Raw genomic sequence first — 19,256 nt, 5'->3', positions numbered from 1 at the left:
CAAAATTATATTGTCTGTAACTGACCTGGAGGCTCAAACCTGAAAACTCAGTTTGGTTGACTGCCTCCTTAGCTTTAACAATATTAATTGGGAACATTTAAAAATCAAGGTGACACGTGGCTCCCTGATGGTGCTGGGTTGTGTGTGTAGCCCAGCAACAGTTGTCAGTGTGGTGTCGTTTGAACAGAAGGTATCAGCTACATTAGGCTGTATTTTTCCCTGACCGTTTCCGGGACAGTGCTTGCTGATGATGAGCTTACCCTGCCTGAGAAAGCAAGGAGCGGACTGGACTGAGCGGGAGTTGCTTAAAGCAGTTACTCGCCTTTTTCGCTTTCAAGCGTCCTTCCGAAGAGGAAGACTGTGCCGGCCATCACAGCTGCCAAAGTCAGGATCATCAAGAGCACAGCCCACCAGCACGTCTGAGGGACAAAACCAGACCAGAGCCCTATCACGAGGGCCATCTGAGCACCTTCCATCCCAGCGGGAACCAACGAGAGCTCTGAAAACCAAGCCCTGAGTGTATGTCCTCCATGCTCCCTTCCACAGTGATACAATTTCATCCACAGCGCTTTCCAGGCAATTATTCACTCCTGTGAGGGAGGATGTTGTTACCTCCATTTAACAGGTGTGGAACAGAGGAGAGGCAGGTGAATTGCCCATGGTCACAGGTGAGCCCAGATCTCAAGCCCCCTGTGTTAACTGCTCACTCCCCCAATACTTGTAGATCTACAGACCTAGGCCCAGATCCTCAAAGCGGCTGGACTCCCACTGAAAATCTGGGCCCTAGTCGCTCTGGGGGAGGGAGGAAATGAGGGGGAAAAAAATCTCATGCAGCTGCTTACCTTCATCCAGTCTGATATATCCTGCAGTTCAATGAAATCCAAGATGGAATTCTTCACCCTGGCTATGGGTCCATCTTCGTCCACGAGCCGACAGACGTGAAACTTATCGCAGTAGCCCATCCTGTCCCTGCAGGGCGTGCCTGGGGTCAGCGGGATGTGCGTGCCGTTGAAGTAATGCTCCAGCAGAGCAGAGGATGTACTGGCACATGTGTCTACTTGGCCTAGAGCAGTGGTTTTGAAAAGCACGACTTTAGGGTTCAACATAGATACACATGCCGTTCTGCTGGCTTGTCGTATACTGGAGCATCGGAGCTGTCTAAGATGCGTATAAATAGATCACTGAGCACCCTGGAGAGCTTTAATCCTGTTATAAAAGGAAGCTTTGGGGTTGCTTTTTTACCTCTCGGTAATAGGGCCATGCTATGGCCAGCAAAGGTTACTGTGTCAGGGCATCCTGCTCTAATACATTCCCCTGAGCTGCTGGCTCTTAAAGTCCACTGATGGCATAGAGCTGACAACTTTGCCCCCAGCCCTTGTCCTCCCTTGACCCCAGGCCACTCCTTCTCCTCTCACTCTAGGAAAAAGCCACGCCGGGGCTTTTTTCGGGCAGCCAGACAGATTGCATACCTGGCTGCTGGCAGCATACGTGGCATTTCTCCTGCCTGGACGTGCTAACGCAGTCGCATTGCTCCAGGCCGTACTTGACGCAGAGTGATCCGAGGCAGAGCTACAAGGAAAGGAATAAGCGATGGGATTTATTTGGGGGAGGGAGGTTACCCAAGGTGAGGGATCTGTCCGGAGCAGAGGGACCTAGACCCTCAGTACTGCTTAGGCACCTAACTCTATTGAAATCAACAGGAGTTAGGCACCTAAATACCCCTTTGAGGATTTGTGCCAGCATGTATTTGCTGAAGGACTGAGCTTTTCATACAAATGCTGGTTCCATTTTAATGAGGCGGGAAACAAATGTTTCCCCAAGTCCAGTCCAATTGAATCTAATTTCCAGTGGAAGGTGCCTGGTTGACTGGATTCCTCCGTTCACCCACAGAACAAGCAGGGCCTCAGCAGCCGCAGAGCAAACCATGAGGGGTGAGAACAGGAATGGCCGGCCGGGATCAGACGCTGGGTCCATCTAGCCCAGTATCTTCCCTGTGGCAGGGGCCAGAACCAGCTACTTCAGAGGAAGGTGCAAGAAACCCAGGAGCAAGCACTTCTGGCGAACCTGCTCACAGGGAATGTTGGTTCCACACCCACATTAAAGGGTTTGTTTATGCCCTTATGCAGGATGGTTTAAATCCCCCCCCCCAACACTTTTGTTGCAGCTCTGGAAATTCCTGCTATGTAAAGGTTCAGTCCCCTTTGTGACTTCTGCTACACTCAGCCTGAGAGATCTCTAGTGGCATTGAGTTCCATGGGCTAATTGTGCCTAACGCAGGGAAAGCCAACATTCCTGCTGCCTGTGCTGGACCAGCTCTGTGGATGATGAAAGGACTGCAGCCTCCAGGCTTGTCAATCATGCACAAACCATGGTTATTGCCCAGCTATTGCTCTGGGTCTTTTCCAGCTCTTAGTTTCTCCAACTGCATCAGGCCCCTGGGGGTGCTTTGGTTAGCTCTGAGGACTAACCCCATTTAAGCAGATCCGTGTCCCCATGCTGCACGGAGTGTAATTGGCTTTGGGAGGGGGAACGGTGCATTCAGCTGTTCGTCCAGAGCAGGTGCTCTCAAAGGTGCAATCCGTCTCCTCGTGGCAGAGCTCCCCTTGGAGTTTATAGACACATTCATGGCTGCAGCACAGGCCCTGGCTTGAGCTGGGAGAGCGAGAAATAGTACACGTAAACATATGTAAGTACCCAACAATGTTACTTAGCAGCAGGCTATGACCTGAATCATAACAGCGCTAGGCCAGCTCCCATGCTGCTCCTTGCTCTGGCCAGTGCACGAGACCCTTCCAATCCCTTTTTAGGTGGGTTTGGTTAGCAGAGGTGGTATTTGTCTGGGGGTTTGAGCTTGGGGCCCTGGGAGCCAGGACTGCTGGGTTCTGTTCCCAGCTCTGCAGGATGAGTGGAGACTGGTGGTTAGAGCAGGGGAGAGGCAGTTGGGGCTCTTGGATTCTCTACCCAATTCTGCAACTGACTCGCTATCAAGTCATTTCAACCCAGATGTTCCAAGGGATTTAGGAACCTAAATTGATTTCAAAGGGAGTTAGGTGCCTACATTTGAGGAGCTGGGCTGTTGTCTCTGCCTCTGTCAAATGGGTCTAATACACAGAGGGGCAGGGATTAAATAACACATGTTTATAAGGTGCTCTGAGATCTCTGGATGATGGTGCTGTAGAAATGGAAGGCAGTGGCCTCCAGAATTAAATGGGAGAAGAAGCCAAGACCGGTAGTGTAACTGTACCCACAGCCAGCCTTTCCCCCAGTATTGACTCAGGGAAGGTACAGAGACTGTAAAGGGCTGGGGAGGGGGCAGCCTTCTTGGAACAAACCCAAGGGGCGTTGATTGGGCAGGAATTAAACACATCCTATGATTGTTACTCTGCCTCCCTGCCCTGTCTGGCTTGTTCATCTCCACCTGCAGTGCCTTGTAGGCTGGAAGCTCTTTCAGGCAGAAGCTGCCATTTCCTAGCTGTTCATGAAGCCATCTGAGCTCTCCCAGGAGAGGATGGTTCTGTGATTTAAGCATCAGGTCTGAAAATGCCTAGACGCCATGGAATCACAGGGTCAGATCCCAACACGGGGTCAGATTCATGGTGCCACATTCCACGAGCTTTATTACGTGCGGGCCTCTTGGACGCTTTTTGTAATTAACACAGCTCACTCCCTGCAGTGCCCAGGAAGGGCAAGAACATGCCCTCAAAATGCACCTTTTAAGTGACTTTTGGCATCTCCAGCAAACTGCCATGTGCGGGATTTTGGAATGACTGTAAAACAAGTGCTCCCTGCAGAGTCTGCATGGAAGGGGAAAGAACCATTGATCAGACACTGTAGATCAGTGGTTCTCAACCAGGGGTATGTGTACCCCTGGAGGTACACAGACGTGTTCCAGGGGGTACATCAGCTCATCTAGCTATTTGCCTAGTTTTACAACAGGCTACATAAAAAGCACTAGCAAAGTCAGCACAAACTAAAATTTCATACAGACAACGACTTGTTTATACTGCTCTATGTACTATACACTGAAATGTAAGTACAATATTCATAGTCCACTTGATTTATTTTACAATTATATGGTAAAAATAAGAAAGTCAGCCATTGTTCAGTACCAGTGTGCTGTGACACTTTCGTATTTTTATGGCTGATTTTGTCAGCAAGTTGTTTTGAAGTGAGGTGGAACTTGGGGGTACGCGAGACAAATCAGATTCCTGAAAGGGGGACAGACATCTGGAAAGGTGGAGAGCCCCTGCTGTAGACACCTACCTGCACTGCACTCCTGGCTTCAGCCTACACTGGATGCCCTCTGGCTCCTTGGCAGCATAGCAGCAAGGGTCAGAGTCATCGTTGCCCACGTCGCACTCCTCCCCTGGATCTACAATTTGATTCCCACAGATGGGGCGGTCAGTTTCTGCCAGGGGAGGAGACAAACAGGGAAAGAGTTGAGGAAGGGACACCATGGTGATGATGGCTCTCTCGAGATGCAGCCCTACCAGGTCAGATCATTGGACCAGCAGGTCTAGCAGTGGCAAACCCCTGATGCTTGGTGACAATATCCAATGATGCCTTAAAGTTGTTTTTACAATGATGTGTATTATGGGAAGGGCAGGGGAAGAGCAGAAATTCTTACCTGGCCCCTGTGTCCCATCTGCTTGTGCCCTGATGTGTGAGCTTTGCTTGACCTTTATTTTGAGCATGTTTTGTCCTTGGTCCTAAAATTACTCAGCCCTTTTATAAAGTCTAGCTGCAGTGGATTCCTCTACGGTTGACCGTGTGTTTGATGGAGTCTTTGCAAGTTTACCAGCTGTCAGTTTCATTGAATAACCCCTTATTCCTGTAATACAGTACTGCTAAAAAGAGAAACTGAAGAATCTTCGTTGGACCCTTCCAAATTTTAAATACCCCAGTCAAGGCCTCTCTGAATCCATCTATCTGTCCCTTTGCACATCTGTCTCTTCTTCCCTCCCTCCCATACACGCACATCTGTCTAATCACCATAATATTCTATTCTAATCATGAATCATTACCCCATAGTTGAGTTATCCAGCTGCCTCACCAGGATAAATAATTCTCGTTTTTGCAAATATCTTGCCATCTGTGAGACTTGCCTCCAACGCTGGTGAAGGAAAACCTACCCCTTTATTATAAATTCCTTCCCAGATTAAGAGCTCTCTCAGCCCTGAGCAAAGAACCAGTAAATTATTTGCAATGCATGCAGGGCAGAATTTAAACAATTCAAACACAGCTACCGGGTCTTACCAACGAAGCACCTGTCCTTCTTGGCTCTTAGGATGTTCCCGATGTATTCACGGCTGCACGGGGAGAATTTGTCATTGTTGTATTGCAAGCCGTCTGTGGCGTAGCTGAACATCAGGTAGTTCCCATGCGTGGTGTCGAAGCTGAAGCGGGCGCATTCTTTACTTTCATCATGCTGAAACAGAAGATCAGACTTTGAATACGGGAAGAGAGATCACGCCGATTCTATTGTCTGAACATAAAAACGTGGTTAGAATCTTAGAGGCCCTTAGATGTTCATATACAGTGCAATCCTTTCATGGTATTAATATGTAATAGAATCATAATAATATATGGCTAAAGCACATTTCATCCCAAATTGTTTCACAGACTTTATACAGAGAGTCAGTGTCATCTAGTGTCCTAGGCTTCAAGAGCCCTGGGTTCCAGTCCTGGCTCTGCCCTCACCTGCTGGGTGACCTTTGGCAAGTCCCTTCCCTGCTCTGGGCCTCAGTTTCCCCTCCCACCCTTTGGCTTGTCTATTTTTAATAAAATCCAAGAAAACACCCCCCAAGCCCCTTTCCCAAGCAGAGTTCTGACCCCAAAAAGGGAGAAGTGCCACTGCAAAGTCTGCTAGGGACTTCGCTATTGTTATTGATTTGACGTGGAAGGTGCTTAGACAGCAGGATAAAACCCTGAGAGACACAAATTCTTAGACAGTAGGCTCTTCAGAGCAGAGACTGTCTCCTACTAAGGGTATATACAGCACCTAACACCATCAGTCTCTGATCTCAGTTGGGCCCTGTAGCAACACTGCATTGTCGTTAATATAATTATCTTGAATATTAACAATATATTATTCATAATACAGTGTGTAATGAACAACAATAATAATAAAGCGATGGCACAGGAATGGTTCACGCAACCAAATGCAGCCATCTCTGGGGTAGAACACAGCAGCCCAACACCAGCCAGTTTCATCATCCACCTGCTGCCATCGCTGATATTTGCTCTCTTCAGTCAACTTTTCCAGCATCTCAGGGATCAATGAGGGTCTTGAGGGAGGACAAAGGCCTGAGGAAGATCCTGCATTCCAGCTCCAGCTAATGCAAAAAGCGCCATGGGTTCTGTAACGCTTACCCCGTGCAGGCAAGAGCTAGGGTTTTAGCGTCTCACCTGGAAGAGCAGCTCATCACAGCACACCAAGTCACAGTGTCGGTCTCATGGAATCTGATTCCTCTGGTTCAGGGGATCTAGTTATTGTAAACCCGAGGCCAGCCCCTCGGGAATCAGTTACTCTCAGTGTGTCCACACAAGCATAGCTTAGACCAGGAAGGTAAACTCACCCCTCACTACAGTGGCATTGCCAAACTGAGACACAAGCTAGTAACCCAGCAGATCCATCAATGCAACCTCCACGGTTCTTTCACATTACAAATCATAATGAACTAGTACAGAGCCCTGGACTTTGTCAGACAAGCCAATAAGCTACGTCAACAGCCATAGATTAGCAATACAAACCTATCCATTCATGAGCAGAGCTTCAGCCACGCCCCTTCCTGGAGGCAGGCTAAAGGTTTTGAACGCTGGCCATTTGGCAGCTTGGCTGTTGCACCCAGCTTTCTCGAAGCAAGAGTTTGAAAAAACTAGGCAACAAGCCCAGGCTGCAAGGTTCGGGGGTGCTCAGAACCCAGGGTTTGTTTCAGACACATTTCCACAACTAAAGTGTATCCCCATTTAGGGTCTGATCCAAAGTCAATGGAAAGATACCCAGTGACTTTACTGGACTTTGGAACAGCCCTGTGGGAAATGAATGTGGGCCAGTGGCTAAGCTATTGGCATAGGGTCCCTCCAGACCTGGGTTCTATGCCAAATTCCCTGTGTGAGCTTGCATCTGCTCTGTACCTCAGTTTTCCTGCCTGTAGAAAGGGGGTGATGGTGCTGACCTGTGTTTGTAAAGTGCTTTGAGATCCCTGGGAAACGCAACGTATTATTGCAGTTTTCTCCGCCAAGCATCTGGTTTGGCGGTTTGTCAAAGGGGAGGCTTCCAGGCCAACACCTCCGTTTGCTTTTCAATGTCACGCCCACTCTGCAATGCACCCGCTGTACTCACCGGAGCTCCCAGGCTGTGGCCAAGTTCATGGGCCAGGGTGATATGGAGAATCCTAGGAGGCAAATATTGGCCATATTTCTGCACCGTGATCAGGCCAGTGTTCAGAGACACCTCCTTGTCCCGGAATTTCCTGTGCTTGGAACATATTCCCCCCAAGTCACCTGAAACAGAAAGGAAAACTAAACGGTCTTGGTGACGCAAGCCGGGAAAGCAGGGAGCAAAGCACCTGGGTCTGGAAGCTGCTCAGAATGCAGAACTCCTGCCAATTTCAAGCAGGTGTTCTGCGCTTGGACCAGCTACAGGTCTGGGCCTGTGGGATGGTGTAAAAGACAAAGTCTCAGACTGTTGACCTAGTGCAGTAGGGCCCTGTTCATGGTTGGGGGCTTTAGGTACTACATGAATATTAACAGCAGTAGCGGGTTTCAGTTTCCTATCAGTGATGCAGAGAGCGTGCGCGTTCCAAGTGCTGCTGTTATATAACACCTGTCCTTGAACAGAGGTGGTCACAAACCACATGCAGGCAATGCCTCTGTCAGAACTCGCTGCCCAAACTCCAATGCCCCAAGCAACTCGTCCCCAGTAATCAACTCTAGTTAGAGACACGCAGAGCGGAAACTCTCTTGCTATTTGCAACAGCTCCCCCACGTGAATCCACATCACAAAACCAACCACCGCCACATTTCTGTAACCACTGCACCCTGAGCACAGGCTAAGGAAAAGAACACTTAAGACTATGTGTAACAGTGCCACCTGGTGACGCCAATAATAACAATGATCCCACTTATCATTGGACAAAACATTATACTAATAACCGAAAAGCTCCTTCTGACCAGCTTGTCCATTAAAAGCAATCCCAAGAACTCCGCTGTAATCCCTGTCAGTGAGGAGGTAGGAGAGACAATAGCTATTCCAGTTGGACTTGGAGTGCAGCATCAGCAGCATTTCTGGGCCGATGAAAGGTGACTTCATAGTACCAGAAGGATCGTTCTCCTGGATTATCTGCAGAATGGACACAGCACAAGCCAGCCAGGCGGTTACTGCCTGCAACGCAGAGCAGGGGAGATTGTTCTGAGTCACATTTCACAGAGGCCGCCCAATGAAACCTGCAGTTGCTACCACCATAAATTAGATTTGACTGCGCACCCTGAGCGTGAAGGACCCCTGACCCATCCAGGCCCCTTCAGATCACCTCGTGTCATGCCAGTTTTCATTCACCTCCACCCTGCCCGCTAGAAATTTCAATCTGAAATCCATCTGCGCTGGCGTTTGAGTTTTGAGACAAACCCAGCCCCAAGCGCCCAGCTGACTTACGTCCAGGGTTTTCACTTTGAAGTCGATGTGCCTGATACCACCAAAATTTGCGCCTTCGTAAATTGCATTCACGGCTTTTATGTAGCTAGCAATCTGCAGGGGAGACAAATGTTCATATGACCAAAAAGCCCCAACGCTTTTTGTGACTGGAGAGGGACTCAGAAGATCTGGGTTTTATTCCTGACTCTGCTATGGGCCTGCTGGATGACCTCAGGCAGGTCACGTCAACGATCTGTGCCTCGGTTTCCCCCTCTGTAAAATGAAGCTCATGATACTGACGCCCTTTGTGATGCGCTTTCAGATCTGCTGATAAAAGGCACTCGATGAGAGGGAAGGATTATTTTTATTCTCCTCACGTGTGAACTGATGGAAAGCATAAAGAAAAATGCAGGTAGCAGGTCTTATTGTTCTTGCTCTGATGGGAAAAGAAAGGATTCAGCTTTACAGAAGGTTAATCCACAATCGAATGGACATCGCTTTAGGAAAATGCTACAGCAAGCCCCACAGGGCAGTTCCCCTGACAATAATATACCTAAAATATCTTCTTATTTCTAGGGCAGTTGTCCCTAAAGGCCCCATCCATGATCAGGGCCCATTGTGCTAGATGCAGGACACAGCGCTTGTAATCTACATGGGCAAGGGAGACAAAGAAATTATTATTATCCTCATTTTACAGGTGGGGAACTGGGACCCAGAGAGATTAAGTGACTTGCCCTACGTCATCCAGGAAGTGATAAAAGAGACAGGAATTGACCGCAGATCTTCTGAGTCCAAATCCAAAAAAAACCTCTCAAGCATAAGTTGATGCTGCTTTGTAGTTTCAATTGTAGAGCTCACATCACCAAGACCTGGTCCACACTTAAAAATTGGATCAACCTAGCTAGAGGGCTCAGGGCTGTGAAAAAATTTACTCTCTGAGCACTGTAGTTAGGTTGAACTAACCTCTGCCGTAAACATGGCTAGGTTGACAGAAGAATTCTTCCATCTCTTGGAGAGGTGGATTACCTACATCAATGGGAAAACCCCTTCTGTTGATGTAGGAAGCTGTGCCACTGTAACGCAGACATGGCCTAACCCCTTTCACAGTGTTGGCTATGTACTGTCAAACAGCTGCCAAGTTCCTCCACCAGAGGCGGTTGCATTTCAGTGGTGGGTGAATGGATGAGAGGCGAAGGTGCCATTTAAACACTGTAACATCATTACAATGGTGACGTTTTATACAGCAAGACAAGCATTTTAGTAGCATATTTGTCAAATTTTCTTTTTGGATTACACAATGAAAATGAATAAATATTAATTAATTAATTAAAAACACCCAATTTCTTACCTGAGCAATCACTGCTTCAGTGGTGCCAAATCTTTGGTAGAACAAGTAGTCAGCTTGAAGGTACAGCAGGCAGGACGTCCTAGAATAATCCAGACTCCTTCTCCGCCTCTCCAAGGTTTCTCCCTTTTCGGCAAGGGTTAAGAAGTGCATAGAAAGATCCTCAGTTAAAGTCGAACAAAACAGAAGCAACTTCATTTAGGAACATAGGCCCTGATTCAGCAAAGCCAAGGGGATTGATGTGGGTGTATAAAGTCAAGCGTGTGCTTAATGCTCTGCCGAACAGTGATGCTTTGCTAAATCAAAGCCCATGGCACTGGCTGAGTGGATCAGACCATTGGTCCATCTAGTTCAGCATCCTGCCTCTGAGAGTGGCCAGAACTAGCTGGTCCAGAGGAAAGTGCAGACGCAAGTGGATGTTTATGGACTAGCCTGCCATAGTTTGCTCACAGGGGAAGTTCCTTCCTAGGACTCACGTTAACCTTTGCATTCCAGTTCAGTTCATCTGGGTTCCCATCCTGAGACCCGCCTTCCAGACCAACCCAAAACTTCAAAGCCAAGTTCAGCTGAAAGCCACCCACATTTTGGCTGGGGTCCGATGGAAGCCAGAGATTGTTGAGCGGCTGACTGGCAAACCACAATGAAGCGTGTTTCTAGGCTTTCGCCTCCCTCTGCAGCATGGGGCATAGGTCACTTGCTGGGATCATCTGGACATATTCCCACCTAAACAATTCCCTGCCATTGCAGGGGTGTTGGGCAACGGTGCACCTCAGTCTCTCTTGCTCTTTGCCTGTGGTAAACAATAGTTTAGTCTCCTGAGGACTGGGGTGCTTTGATCTAACTAAGGTTACTGGGCTCAGTATAGGGGTATCTGAGTGAAATGTAATGGCCGGTGATATACAGGAGGCCAGACTAGATGTATCTAATGATCCCTTTGGAGCTAAAACTCTATGAAACCATGAAATGAAAATCATGAAGCTTGGCCCAGGGTTTTGGAGTTATAATTTGTCTCAAGACTCAGGGATTTTGTTTGCCTGGACTAAACTGAATATGGGCTCGAACAACTGCCTCTCCCCACCCCACCCCTCCATCCTAACTGTCCCAAATAAAGCTATTTCATGTTTTGAAATTTCAATGAACTTTTGAATTGGGGTGAGGACAAGCAGGGAAAACCTGGTGAGGACATGTTTGCAGTTCCCCCGCAACACACACACTTTATGTCTCCAGCTTGCAGAAAAAATTTTTTTTATTTCAAATTTCGGACAAAATTGCGAATTTCAAAAATTCACCCCAAAACTTGGGGAAATGTTTCATTTTTTTTTTTAAAAAACCAACCAACGCTTCTCCCAGATGCAGAGGAAGTTCTGAGCTCGACCCTGCACTCTCTGCCATGTAATTAGCCTCTTGTCTCTTTCTCGCTGGGAACCTACAGACCATACCAGTTAGCTAGGAAAGAGAGCCCCATGCCTCTGAAAAGCTAAGGCCTTAGAATTCCATCATGTCACATTCTACACAGACATTGTATTCACTGAATTCAAAGCAATCAATGCCCCTAGGCAGTCTTTTTTTTTTTTTTTTTTTTGCAGCACAATCATTGTTTGAAATTATTTCCGCTTAAGATGCTTCTCTTCAATTTCACTTCACCTTTAACTTTAGCTCTTGCTGGAAATTCTGCAAGACCTGATGCATTCTCCTAGTCAAAGAAGCAGAGTCTGGATCTTCTAAAATGGAATAATCTAGAGCAGAAATTCAGATGTTACTCAAAGAAATATCACAAGTTGGCGATACGCAAAATGAGCGACATCACTTCCAAACACCCATGGGCAATATTGAGATTGCTTGTGGAGGGGGATTGTGCATCAGGACTCCTATTCCCAGCTCTGGGAGGGCAGTGAAGGCCAGTGGCTAACGCAAGGATAGATTGTAGTCAGGACTCCTGGGTTCATTCCCAGCTCTGCCACTGACTAGCTGGATGACCGTAGGTGTGTCAGTTCATTTCGCTGTGCTTCAGTTTTCCCATGTGCAAAATGGAACATCATAATGTACCGTTGAAAGGGGATTTACAAGTCTTAATTACTGTATTCAGTGTTTACGAAATCCTTCGAGGTCAAGAGGGGAAAGGCGTTGTTATTGAAGTGCAAAGGGAACAGGCCAAGAGGGCAGGGGAGACTGAAGTGCCAAGAATAGTTTTACTAGGCTCAGTCATGCCAAAGCCCAGTCAAGGACTCACCGATGTCACTTTCATGGTGGATGAGAGCATGGCCTGGAGACGTCGCATTGCTGACAGATGCGCCGGGAGCCTCCACGTAGTAGGTGCCGTTCTTGGTTCTGATAAACCCTTCAAAAAGGCCATTGATGATGGCACCGTGGCAGAAAGATCCAGGCTCATCTGTTTTTCAGGCATCCAGACATAGACAATGAGAAGGAAGGCTTGACCTGGTTCTCCCCAGTAACTGAAGGGCCTGCCTGGGGTTAATAACTACTGATCAGCTGCTCATATCTGGGATGGGACTGACCCCTGGATTCCGGGTATAGCTCATCACCAAGGTGTGGTGCAAAATGCAACATTATTCCGGAGCCTATTGCCACGGCTGTTGCAGCAGGGAGGGCATGTAACCCTCTGCCCCTGCCAATTCTAGCACTCTGAGCTTGCCACAGAGTTCAGGCTCCAGCATCGCTCGTTGCTGGGGCGGGGTTTGCCTGCTACGATGGCCACAGGGGATCAAATCAACAGGCTCCCTGTCCTCCAGCCTCCCTGCAACTTTCCCAGCCACTGTTAATCCCAACGTTCCAGGACGCACCAGACTGAACTCAGCCCCCCCCCCGGCTATCCTGCTAGTCTGCTGGCTGGCTCCTGGGAATATTGGCAGTGCCCGGCATAATCAAACCAGATGCCCAAATTGCAGTCAGTAAGGATGGGAGCTGCATTAGTGTCTGTGGAACGAGTCTGATGGGGGTTCAGTCCGTGTGCCAGCAGGTAGGTGCCCACAGCACAAAACCACCAGCCCAGCTAGCGGGAAGACCTGAAATAGAAGGGACCCTGGAGACGGAGCTCCCCTCTCCTCCAGGTCAGAGGATCAGGCTGCATGCCCTGCTCTGACTATCCGATCGCAGAATTTCATTCTGCAGGGCTGTGTCTAATTTTTACCTTGCAAGACACCAGAGTAAATGAAAGACACATCTGCAGGCTCTGAGGTGGCCTTCCCGGTCACCTCAAAGTCTCTGGCGAAAGCACTCATGTCCCTGCTTAACCTCAGCTTGAATGTCCTGGAAGGTAAGCGAAAAGGTGAAGAGGGAGTCACAGGACGTCAGGGGTCCTGGTCGGTGACTGGAGCTCCCAGGCGTTACCACAGTACAAACGATCAGCACTAATAACACTATGCATACACTCGGAAACAAAGCAGAATAGGCAAACGTATTCGCTCAGTTCCTGCAACAACAGTGAAGGTCCCTACAGTACAGATCACCCTCATTTCCGATTATTATTGGGCTGCAAACTGCAGTAACTTTAAGCCAAGTAGGATTTTACCCATATGCATGCACTGTCCACAAAGACATAGAATAACGTTGTGACACTACACCCCATATTCATCCTAGTAATATTATATATATGATATGATTCTGGCATAGTTGTGATGCGTTTTGTACAAGATGGGTCGCGTCGGGTGTCATTGGAAAAGCTATGATTTGCTGAATATGATTATCCTACTTGTATGCATGTATCATTTTTGTATCTGAAGTTATGACTATGGATCTGCATTTCAAATGGGCTTAACTCTAGGAAATACCCACAGCCAGCCTTTCAGGTACAACAGTGAAGAAGTCAGCCAGTGCTAATGGCTCATCAGCAAAGACAATGGGCTATGGAATAGCTTCACGTTCCTGTGAATGTTTCGGCCAGCCTGTAAGTAATGGCGGCTATAACTCTTCAAGGGCCTGTGACCAGACCACATGACTCTGAACTCCATTCTAGGATGTCAGTATTTTTCCACAAACTGGTCTGGCAACCAAGTTTGAAACAAAGGGTTCCTGTCACATGCTAAAGCTATATAAGGCAGGGAGTGACATCATCGGTCTTTACTCCCCCACAACCAAACACCTAAGAGGAGTTCCAAAAGAAGTGGACTTGGAAAGTGAGTGGAGATCCCAAGCTGCAAAGCAAATGCAGCTTGTCCCTTAAGAATCTGCAAGCCTGCTTGTATCATCAGCCAGGGTGAGAATTTGCTAATTCATACCCTATCTTTCTAGGATTTTAGGCTTAGTTTGCGTTTTTGTTTATTTACTAGGCAATCTGCTTTGATCTGTTTGCTATCACTTAAAATCTATCTTTTTGTAATTAATAAACTTATTTTTTGTTTTAATCTAAACCAGTTCGTTTGGAGTGAAGGGCGTGGGAATCTTAGCTCAAGGGGCTGGAGCTGTTGCATTTCCTCCCCACATTGAGGGAGGGGCGACCTCTATGAGCTTACGCTGTGCAGTTCCCTGGGCAGTGCAAGACGGTAAAATTTTGGGTTTATACTCCAGCCAGGGGTGCGTGGCTGGTCAGAGAACCTGCATGTAACTGCAGCAGGGTGTGTCCCTGCCTGTGTGAATGCTGGTGGACGTGTAATACCGGGAGTGGGTCCAGCAGCTTGTCACAGCAGCACAGTGTAAGAGGGAGCTCAGGCTGGTGGGTCAGGGGGGCTCAGTTTCAGGTGGCACCCCGGGGGGAACCCGTCACCCACGTACCTCTGATAGGCTTGGAATTCTAGCTGAATGATTTTGTCATGCTCTTCGGTGGCTCTTTTTGCCCTCTGATGCATCGATTCTAAAGCCGCTCTGTCATAAGCCACTTTCTCCCGGTACTTTACGAACGACCTTAAATACTCAACGCTATTGACTAACAAGGGCGGGAAAAGACATAAAAAATGAATGCAGGTTTTGAAATGAGTAGGTTTGCATTTGCTCTATTACTTGAAGAGGAAGAAATGGTCTGGTGGTTAAAGCACAAGGCTGGGATCTCGGGGGGTGTCTGCACTGCAGCGGGGAGCAAACCTCCCAGCCTGGGTAGACTGACTTGTGCTAGCTCCGCTCAAACTAGCACGCTAAAAATAGCCACGTGGACATGGCAGCACGGGTAGACGCTCAGGCTAGCTGCCCAAGTCGACGCCTGCCTGACACCCTGAGTCTGAGCTGGGCTGGCTAGCCTGTGTGCAGCTGCCTCTGCCATGACATCCACACGGCTATTTTCAGCCAGCTAGCACGTGTCCAGCTACCTGGGCTACAAGCCACGCTCCCTTGTGCCATGTAGACAAACCTTAAGAGGCTTGTGTTCCATTCCTGACTCTGCCAGAGCTTCCGTGTGAGACTTCGTTGCCTCGGTTTCCCCATTTGTAACAGCAGCAGTGCTCGTGAGACTTAAGGGTGACCTCGTCGCGTACAGTGTTAGAGGTGGGTGAGACTTAAATAACCCACTTAATAAGCCCTCTCCGAGCCCTGCTCCCTCAACAAAAATCTGCTGGTCTTGGATAAACCTGACTTGCTGGCTCTCCGCAAAGGGCTCGCGACTGCAGTCCCTGCAGAAGCAAAACAGTTTTGCCTGCACAAAGGCTGCAGTGACCTCGCACAAAGGTTCAGCTCAGGTGCGTGGTCCCTGAATGCAATTCTCCCCTTTCCCGCCACTACTCTCTCTCCTCGAAGACCCCAGTACGTGGACGGACATGGGTACCCCAGCACACACAGGAACTGGCAGTAGCTCTAGCTGCTAAATAAGTAAAGATGGGGGGGCAAAAGTGTGAGGGGGGGCAACGTTCTTATTTCAGTTGGTTTAAAGAAAACCAGATCAGGAAAATTTAAATCCACTGTTTTCCATGTGGCAGGACAAACCTCGGTTTATAAAATTAAAAGAAACCCGGAGCTAGTGTTAAAAATGGGACTGATTTTTGCCGTTGTTGAAAAGAGCTGTTTGGAGTTATCAGACCCCCTCAGGTGCAGAAGCCCCACCCTGCCTGCTCCATGCAGGGGCCTAGACAGGCTGGGAGTGGGAGAGAGTCTCTAGCCAGCTACGGTCCTGACATGGCCCCCATGGCTGAGCACCTCACCGTCTTTAATGTATTTATCCTCACAACTCCCCTGTGGGCTAGGGAAATGCTATTGTCCCCGGTTACCAATGGGGAAACTGAGGCACTGACAGACCAAGGCCTAGATTCTCAAAGGGATTTAGGCATCTAAGTCCCATTGAAATCAGTCGAAGTTAGGCACCTAAATCCCTTGGACTTGCCCAAGGTCACAGAGAGTTTGTGGCGAAGCAGGGAATTGAATCAGGTCTCCTGAGTCATAAATCACCGCACCATCCTTCCTCCCTTCAGCCCCTATGCTGCTTGTTTTGGAGCTGCCGGAGGCTGCTCTGCTCCCCAGATTGGGGAGCAGGAACCACTTCTTTCCAGGAATGTGGAGGAGGATGCAGACTTCAGATGGACACAGGGGCTGGTCCCCTGCAGCGCAGAATGGGTGTATAACACTACTGTCCTGGCCTTGCCTACACGAGCAAGTTACATGGGCTTAAGTAGAGGTGTGATTTGAAACTGATTTAACGAAGCCAGTGCAAAGCTCTGTGTGGGCTTATTTTGGGTATGGGTGTAAAGCAAACTGAAATTAGAGCATCCACACGGGGGTTGAGCTAGTTTAAAAACCGATTGGCGGTAAACCAATGCAGCCATTCACTGTGTAACATTTTACAAGCACTTTGCACTGGTGCGAATGACAGCACAGGGTGCCAGACAATGGAGAATCCCAGTTCAGTCTTAACACTCAGGGCCCTGACTGTGGGTTCCGCCCCTACTTATCTGGTCAGGAGCTTAGGTGAATAGTCTGGATCAAGTGGTCCAGGTTTCCAGCATGCCTACAAGAAGTTAACTTGGTTGTCGCCTTATTATTTTTCCCTCCATAACATTTGCTACTAATTACTATTTGTCCTGAAATATTTACTGCTCTCTCCTTCAGCCCAGCTGGTGAAAAAGGGCTCTGTGACAATCGTCTTGTAGGGAAACCAGCTGTTTATTGGCTCTTACGGATTCTCAGATCAAAACATGCTCCGTTTCCTTTCACCTCTGGAGAGATCTGATCCTGAGGCTCAGATCCCCAAAGGTATTTAGGCCCCTAACTCCTGTTGAAACCAGTGGGAATTAAGCATTAACACCAGCAACTCCCACCCAAGTCACACCAGGATCAAGCTACCAGAAGTGAGTGGAAAGCTCGGTGGTTAACATGGAATGCCAGGAGGCAGGACCTCAGCTGGTGACTTCACTAGGGCTACACCAGGTTTCACAAGCTCCGGGTCAGGCCCACTATGTTTCAGATCAGGTGCTTTTTTCATTATCTACAGAGGGTTCACTGAAAATCTCTAGGCCTGGCCTCAGAAGTCAGTCTCATGAACCGTTAGGAATGTCGAGCTCAATTCTCCTCTTGTGCTACTTTCACGCTGGTCTTACATCATGGGCTGCAGAGGCTACTCCGCATTTACACCAAGGCCGGATGGCACTCACGCGCCGGAACTTTGGCAGACTACTTCCCTGCTTGCACAGGAGCCATTATGAGAGCTAACTAAGCAATCCCGACGGGACCTGGCTTGGTTCCTTTGCGAACACGGCAGCCTCTCTGCAGTGAGGAAACAGCATTTGCAGTCACTCCTCGCTGCACTTCTCAGATATCAAACCAAGGGAAAAAGGAGCAAAAAATCAGCCTACCTGAGCCGCCGCTTTGGGCAATGACCAGGCTGCACAGCGTCAAACTAGCAAAGCACCGGGAAGCAATCATGGCGTTGGCAGAGGTACGGTCCGTTTGAGGCGCGTCAAGCGAAGGGATTCTTCACCCCAGGGCGTAGTTTACAGGGAAATGCATCATCGCTCGTGACCCTGCCTGCACAGACTTGCTTAGAAGCGCTGAACAGATTGCATTCTAGGGGTGAGATTTTTTTTCCAAAACAGGCAGGCGGCCGCCCCCACTCTGCTCCCATTGACTTCACTGGGAGCAAGAGTGAACCTAGCATTGAATTCTCAAAAAACCCTCCAGCGTTGGGCCTTCATTCAGCAGTTTAGGTCTGTCTCCTTTAACGGGAGTTAGAATTGCTTTATTTTCCCATTGGGGCTTTTACATACTTCAGCCGATTTCACGTGAGAAGGGGGAAGAGCTAGAGACCGTTGGGAAACTTGTCCTGCTATTGCCGAGGCTGCAGCTGGGTTTGTAGAGAGTAACTCAGCCGTACACGTGGTACACGGCTGCAGCATTCAGTTCATCTGTGTTTTTTTGGGTAGTAAATACATGTAAAATACCTTTGGTCTATATTTCCAGAAGTGATTCATTGATTTGGGCACCTGAAAGGGCCCCCGTTTTCCAAGAGTGGATGCTGCTCGCTGTTTGAGAATCAACCCCCTTTCAAGGTATCGCACATTTGGCTTCTGAAAAATGACATCCCCCCAAATCACTAGAAAAATGTAGGCCAACACAGAATAAGGCAAGAAGACAGTTTGATTAGGTACTTAGCATGTTTGTTAAGTAGTGCTAGAGGACCAGCTAAGAACAGGGCCTCGTGGTACCGGGCACTGTCCCGTGAGATAGTCCCTGTCCCAATGTACTTATACTCTAAATAGAGAAGATAGAATATCAGGGTTGGAAGAGACCTCATGAGGTCATCCAGTCCAACCCCCTGCTCAAAGCAGGACCAATCCCCAACTAAATCATCCCAGCCAGGGCTTTGTCAAGGCTGACCTTAAAAACTTCTAAGGAAGGAGATTCCACCTCCTCCCTAGGTAACCCATTCCAGTGTTTCACCACCCTCCTAGTGAAAAAGTTTTTCCTAATATTTAACCTAAACCTAAAGATAGATTCAGGGGAAAGGATATACAGAGATTTAAGTGTGGGGATATTTGCTGCAGTTGTTCAAAACAGCTGCCAGTTCTAACGAGGCTTGATTTCTCAGGATGCAACTGAGTTGGCTGCGTTTTGTCGAACAGTCAGTCATTTACAGGCGCTGGGTTGAATAGGGGCTTGTAGGTTATCAAATGCACCTTTAAAATGTCACTGATTTGGTACGAAGTGTTACACGGACTACGGCTGCTATTTTGAAAAGGGATGTATGTATATATACACATTGTTCGCAGTGTTGTTCTAGGCAGTTGGTTCCGGGATATTAGAGAGCCAAGGTGGGTGAATCAAGATGACCATGTAGCTTGAAAGTTCGTCTCTTTCAGCAACAGACATTGGTCCAGTAAAGAAATATTTCCTCACCTACCTTGTGTG

General features: G+C 48.3%; 1 protein-coding gene across 1 annotated transcript; it reads right to left on the bottom strand.

Moving 5' to 3' along the window:
• Positions 1–314: 314 nt before the first annotated feature.
• LOC141977877 (disintegrin and metalloproteinase domain-containing protein 10-like) lies at positions 315–17,774 on the bottom strand. The gene is made up of 15 exons (XM_074939635.1): positions 17,705–17,774; positions 14,709–14,859; positions 13,129–13,247; positions 12,211–12,369; positions 11,625–11,716; positions 9,984–10,106; positions 8,657–8,749; positions 8,176–8,344; positions 7,346–7,506; positions 5,257–5,428; positions 4,264–4,408; positions 2,469–2,652; positions 1,470–1,569; positions 843–1,063; positions 315–419 (listed from the first exon to the last, which is right to left on the bottom strand). The coding sequence occupies exons 1-15, from the start codon at positions 17,772–17,774 to the stop codon at positions 315–317; spliced, it is 2,064 nt and encodes a 687-aa protein (XP_074795736.1).
• Positions 17,775–19,256: the final 1,482 nt, after the last annotated feature.

This window comes from Natator depressus, chromosome 25 (assembly GCF_965152275.1).
Source record: "Natator depressus isolate rNatDep1 chromosome 25, rNatDep2.hap1, whole genome shotgun sequence".
In the NCBI taxonomy this organism is placed as follows: domain Eukaryota; kingdom Metazoa; phylum Chordata; order Testudines; family Cheloniidae; genus Natator; species Natator depressus.
Note: the sequence above shows the minus strand (reverse complement) of the source record. Positions and strands in the feature narration are given on the sequence as shown.

What these genes read in the sequence shown, in the direction of transcription:
- LOC141977877 (XM_074939635.1), bottom strand. Translation starts at nt 17,774, where the DNA reads ATGATTGCTTCCCGGTGCTTTGCTAGTTTGACGCTGTGCAGCCTGGTC. An exon ending in TTACTCTGGTGTCTTGCAAG is followed by an intron (nt 12,370 to 13,128) that starts GTAAAAATTAGA and finishes CCTGAAAAACAG; the next exon opens with ATGAGCCTGGATCTTTCTGC. An exon ending in CCACCATGAAAGTGACATCG is followed by an intron (nt 11,717 to 12,210) that starts GTGAGTCCTTGA and finishes TTTCTGCTCTAG; the next exon opens with ATTATTCCATTTTAGAAGAT.